Source organism: Miniopterus schreibersii (genome assembly GCF_964146895.1).
Source record: "Miniopterus schreibersii genome assembly, chromosome: 18".
Classification (NCBI taxonomy): Eukaryota; Metazoa; Chordata; class Mammalia; order Chiroptera; family Miniopteridae; genus Miniopterus; species Miniopterus schreibersii.
In genome coordinates this window covers 25,928,422-25,934,421 of record NC_138121.1, presented here as the reverse complement: position 1 = coordinate 25,934,421, position 6,000 = coordinate 25,928,422, and the positions used below count along the sequence as shown (strand labels likewise).

Sequence of the window (6,000 nt, the reverse complement as noted above, 5' to 3'; positions counted from 1 at the left end):
TCAAGAATGTTCCTATGAACTGTTTGCATGGTACCGAAAGCTGGGACACCAGTGGCACAAGAGCTACTGGGGGTGGCCCGACCCGAGTTATCTGCCGTCTCTCTTCTCCACCTCTTCTGTCTAGGAAGGCTTCCTTTCCACAACCCAGGGGTGGCGTCTGGTGCTGCTAAGATGCCCAAATGGCACACAATTAGAAGATGCTAAGCCACCATCTAAACCCACCACTTTGGTCATGCTGAAAATGCTGGGGGGGGGCGGGGGGGGCGCAGTAGAAACAATGGAGGGAGACTTCACCTCCCCTCTCCTGTTATTTGAAGCCTCAAATAAACCCATTTACCCAAATCACTAGTTATAACTATAGAAATATGAAACATGTAAACCTGAGTCTCAGTTCAGATTCACAAACACATCAGGCTGATCAAAGAGCCTGAATCCCAGTCACTGGAAAAGGTACTCAGTCAAAGGAACACCAAGCACAATGTTAAACCAACCTTGTGATTTTTATTCATGGGCGACAACTTTATATCCTAGGTATCACTAAACTGTGTACAATTAGAGACGCAGCATTATAGAAGAGCAGGCAGCAGAATTAAAAAGAGCAGACTTAAGATCAATCTTCATTATTTTGCCCATATTTCATTGTGTGTACACAGAAGCATGAATGCAACTTGAAATCTTTTAATGGCAATAAAGTTACAATCACCCATCTATGTGACTAAGACCTTAACTCCAAGTATTTGATCTGTAATGTGTACGTAAGCAGTTTCTCATCGCACAATTATTAAAATGTATTTTTTTTCCTATTAGGAACCAGCAACTTATTTTTTGTGTTTATTTTTCTTTGAAGAACTATTTCTTCTCTGATAACTGGCTCATTTTTATCGTTTATCAAAAACTAAAGGGTGGGGGAGGAAAGTGTGATGGATTAAAAAATTCATTTTTTAAGGAAAGATAAAGTTCATTTTCACAAATTTACAAGTGTTGTTGCTGGTGCAGAATTAATTCTAGTAAGCAATCAGACTGGGACTCAAAATGCAAGTTCTCCTTCTTACTCAGGAATCAGCATTATTTCAGAATTATGGATTTTTTGGTGTATTTTCTTAAATCAAGCGACAGTCTTTTTCAACCAAATGATTTTGATTTGGAAGTTAGAAGACAACGTAAACTATGTTGCACACAAACCCCAGGCATCTCCTTTTCATTCTAGCCCATTTTTGCAAAGGGAGAAAGAGGTTCTCTCTAAAGAGCCACTAAAGAGAGGAGGGAAGTCAGTGAGAGTTGGTGTTCTACAAGCAGGTGTTGGGCGTACAGGCGGTTACAGCAGGTCCACTCGGCGGTAATAGAGGAGGTAGGCTGTGCGGTCTGCAGTGGGCTTCACCACCTGGTACTGGTTAATCACCTTGACCATCTGGTCATCGATGCGCAGCCAGCCGTTCAGACCAATCTGGAAGACGTCTGTAGTGTAATGACCACCTGTCGCACTGCTGCCATGATGGTAGACCACTGGAAGAGAGGGCCCGGTAGGGGACCCAGTGAGACAAGCACTGCACACCAACAGCTTAAAAGCACCCACCTGACTACCTCCAAAAATCTTTCTTGTGAAACACCATACCAAAATAGGTGGGAGAGAGAAATGGAATTACACAAAGCAACTTATTCAAACACAAAAACCTTAAACAATTTACAATAAAAAGTTATACATCTACATCTTAATAACATATTTTAAATGTTCAATACATCACAAACAATAAGACAAATGTTGATTAAATAGGGTTGTTCCCTTTGTCAGCCCTTTAGGCAAGGGTTATCAACCATTAAATACTTAATACTTTAGAGAGTACACTGAAAATCAGAACATGAAAGATACCCCTAACAGAGCCAACAGCAGTATAAACTAATCAACATCTGAAAATACACCCAGAGACCCACCAATGTTCACGCCTTTGATCTAGCCAAGTCCACTTCGAGATTGTTCCAAAGAGATTATCTGAATCTTAGACAAAGATTTTGTAACAGTGAAAAAGTAGAAAAACCTAACTACCCACTAGAAGGGATGATTAGTGAATTATATTACAATAAGATGCCTTTTTGTAGAATTGTGATGTAAGAATATGCTATATCACACGAAAAATGAGAATCTTAAGCTTTCTGTGAATTGTCTTCTAAATGACTCACAGCACCCGCCTCAGGAGAGACGCTGGGGCTGTTAGCCAGGCTGGCTGAGTGTGTAGCTGGCACTAGTCATTATTTTTTTGTTCTATTAAAAAAGTTTCCAACTTTTCTACAACAATGTTTTAACAGAAAACAACACACCTGTCATTTACTTTTTAAAAATTCTATAATTCAATGAAAAAGCCTTAGTCAAAGGCCTAAAACAAATATAACTATTGAAAGATGCAATGAATATATTGAAGACAGTGAAAGGATGCATCCCTCCCCTTCTATGAAGAGGAGGGGCTGAGGGGTGGCCCAGCCAACAGCAGACATGAGCCTGGGTGAGGGAAACCATCTCTAGTGAAATTCTGGAGAAGCGAGGTATGCTGTGCACTACCAGCAGCTGCATAAAAGACAGTAACTTGGAGAGGCATAATGCTTAGACAATGGGCAATTTCAGCAATAAATGAGCCCGGATGTCACTAGGATCTAGCAATAGCTGTCACTTCTAGGAAGGTCCAAATCTACTTCAGGGAAGTGACCTCGGCTGGTTAGGGGATGGTGCTCATGGCTTCTGTCACTGAACAGATTCCTGGGCTCTGCACGAAGAAGCTCTATGCTGAGGGCTCAGAGGACACTATGGTCCTAGCCCTGGCAGCCACATAATAAATATAACTGCTCACATGGGACAGCAAAACTGTAGGACAATCAGGTGGGAAACCAACGACAGGACCATCACAAGGTCACAGCTTAGTCACGCACTGCAGGTTATAGCGACTGAGAGGCTGCCACAGGGTAGGGAAGATACTTTGACCCCAAATCTACTTTGGGGTGCTCGCCCTGGATTTTCACCTCCAAGACCTAACTGACTTGGGTAAGAGCTTATCTAAAGTGACCAAGTCAGCAGGATTTAAAGGACCTGCGGGTTTAACTAATTTATAACTCACTTCCACTCTAAAAGAGAACAGCACTCTACATGTATTTAGGTTTCTTAAGCAGCACCCCTGGTAACTAATGTGGAAATATGTCACAGACAACTGGCAAGCCCACCTGATAGGAACAAAACTGAGAATGAGAGCATTTTTACTCAGTGACTTTATTTCTGATATCAGAAGACTCAAGATGAGGATGTGATTCCGGCCATGGCAGGGGGGTGGAGCATGCACTATCACTGGGGCCCCTTGACCGAGAGACAGGAATTCCTAAACCTGGGCCTTGATCATCAGCCGTCCCGTGCAAGGGCCCCAAAGGGACAGAGCTGCAGGGAGATGGTAAAGAAATACTTCATCACCCACTAGGACCTCAGTGCCAAACTCCAGGGAGACAGGCTGGGCCCTGGGGACTCCTCTGGTCACGGAGGAGGCTGCAGAGGCTGAGTGCCAACTGAGGCCTCAGGGCCTCTATCCCAAGGCAGGGCAGGTGCCTACTGCCACCTTGTCTGGGTCCCAGCAGGCTGGGGAGGAGCATGATCAGCTGCCTTGGGGAAGAAAAGAAAGTCAAAAGGAAGAGTGCCTGGTGGGGAGAAAGAGCCGGTTGGGCAAACACCTGCTAAAGGCAGAGACCTCACCAATGAGACAGGACCAACCCAACGTCCTAAAACCCTGGGAGTGGGCTGCTGGCAGAGGAGACTGAAGCCCTTCTCTGCAGGTCACAATGGTGAATGATCCTCTTGGGTAACAGTTTCATTTTATTCTTTTATAAAATGAGGATACTACCACTTACCTGTCAGGACAGTTGTAAAGAATGAGAGACATAAGTAGTATCTAATGGAAAGGTTAATACACATGTAAGAATGAGGCAGTGTCATTTTAAATTACAAACAGGCTCACCAAAGGCAACACAAAAGGAGGGATGACAGAGAAGCTAGAAAACTCTAATAAAAAGAGCCAGAAAGACAAACACAATTGTTGCAAACGACAACTATCAAAAGAGATATAACGCCTCCAAGGAGTAAGAGACTCAGGCTATAAAAGAAAAAGAATGGAAGGCCTAGAAGATAAGCTGGCATCGCAAGAAGCTCCAGGCCCCCAGTTCTGGGACAGGGCTGTGCCAGCACCTCCCTACCTAACCCCTGAGGGGCATTCCTGTGACTGACTGAAGGCCGTGTGAGCTCGAGCCACCTGACAGCGCTATGCAGAAGACAGTATGGTGGAACGCCAGTGCGGGACTCCTAGCCTCGCTGGGTGACTGCATGGCACAGCCACTCTAAGCACCATGTACCACAACTGCAGCAAGAAAAGGTCACATTCTCAAAGCACCAGCCTGGCAGCCTAGACCTACTCCTGTCTCAGAGAAAGAAATGATCACGTCAAACAAGGTCTTATGTTGGGCTCAGCTTAGAGCCAAGAGGGTATTCTTTCAAATTCCAGGCACCAAATTTCAGGTAAAACACATACTTTCAAATGATCTCCTGACTTAAAAAGTCCATAATGCCCAGCTGGTGTGACTCAGTGGTTGAGCATCGACCTATGATTCAGGAGATCAAGGTTCAATCCCTGGTCAGGGCACATGCCCAGGCTGTGGGCTTTCTCCCCAGTGGGAGGCGCGCAGGAGGCAGCCGATCAATGACTCTCATCATTGATGTTTCTATCTCTCTCCATCTCTCTCCTTTCCTCCCTCTAAAAATCAATTAAAAAAACAAAAAAGTCCACAGTGATGATACCAATAGTGACATATACTCTCTATGTTAAATGGTATTATGGCAAGATTGTGCCTGGGTAGAAACCCTTTTATCATTGCATTAATAGGGAAATAGTGTACAAACTTACTTACCTGCAAATAGTCTATAGGTTCTGTGGCATTTAAAATTCTTATTTTTAACTCCTGGAGACAGCAGTTCTGAAAAACAAAATATCAACAGCTCCAATCTATAAATGCACTTACAGAAAGGCTCAGCATAACAGAAGCAAAAGGATAACAACAGTCTCCAGTCACGTAAACCACCTGGTGGGCCAGGGAAACAAAACTCCATCCCTTTATTTGCATACAAAATGACCCATGACGAAAATTAGCTGTGCAGTGCAGTAAAAGACATAACCAGCAACCAATCCATTAAAGAAATATGAGCAACATACTGTATCTATTAAGCTCATGCTAGAAACCCCTTAAAAGTAAATGTTCTTAAAAATGGGGGAAAAGCTACCCACCTAAAGGTGAAACAAAACAAAACAGTCCTGGAATGGGAGTCAGACCACAAAGCTTCAATTATGCAGCAGTGAAATGATTTCCCACAGAGGTACTAGCTACCAGCAGATGCAGGCAAGAGCCCTCCTGTCCTTAATGAACATGGTTTCCTTTTGCAGAAGTGCCACTCAGATGCCAGGATGCGTTCACCTGGAGACTACTGGTTCCTTCTCCACTCCTCACCTCTGTCATTTCTCCTTCTAGAAAGCATCTGAGGTGGCAGCCGATATAAAAACATGTGTAACAAGAAAAGCTATGCAAATGAAATCAGTGTAGGAAACCACACAAGTCAGTCCATCTGATGGTTAATTTGGGGGTGAGGGAAGATGCAAGAGTAGGTCAAAGGACGCCTGTTGGACTGTTCGTGTGCTGTTACCTGAAAGCCATGCAAAATGGGATGGATAACCCAGTATGTGATTCTCAGCTGGTGTTTCTTCCCTGTTCTAGCCCTCAGATGGGATCACAAAAACATGCTGCCCATGAATGAAGTAGCTAACTGTGAGGAATGAAGGACCATAAACTGGCACAGAGTCCAACCTATCAGCCGCAGGTGGTAAAATCCTGAGAATGGGGCTGTAGAGCCAGAGTCTGACTCTTAAGCAGAAGGAAATGAAACATCCCTGGGGTGTAGGAGAAACCAATCATAAACATAAGGCAGCCACC

General features: G+C 44.0%; 1 protein-coding gene across 1 annotated transcript in view; it reads right to left on the bottom strand.

Moving 5' to 3' along the window:
* Positions 1 to 481: 481 nt before the first annotated feature.
* USP10 (ubiquitin specific peptidase 10) overlaps positions 482 to 6,000 on the bottom strand; it is a 61,363-nt gene continuing 55,844 nt past the window's right edge. Inside the window, exons 13-14 of the mRNA XM_081117844.1 lie at positions 4,927 to 4,992; positions 482 to 1,503 (exon numbers count right to left, since the gene is read on the bottom strand). Coding sequence (XP_080973970.1) covers positions 1,316 to 1,503; positions 4,927 to 4,992 — 254 coding nt within the window. The 3' untranslated portion in view covers positions 482 to 1,315. The remainder of the gene's footprint in view (positions 1,504 to 4,926; positions 4,993 to 6,000) is intronic.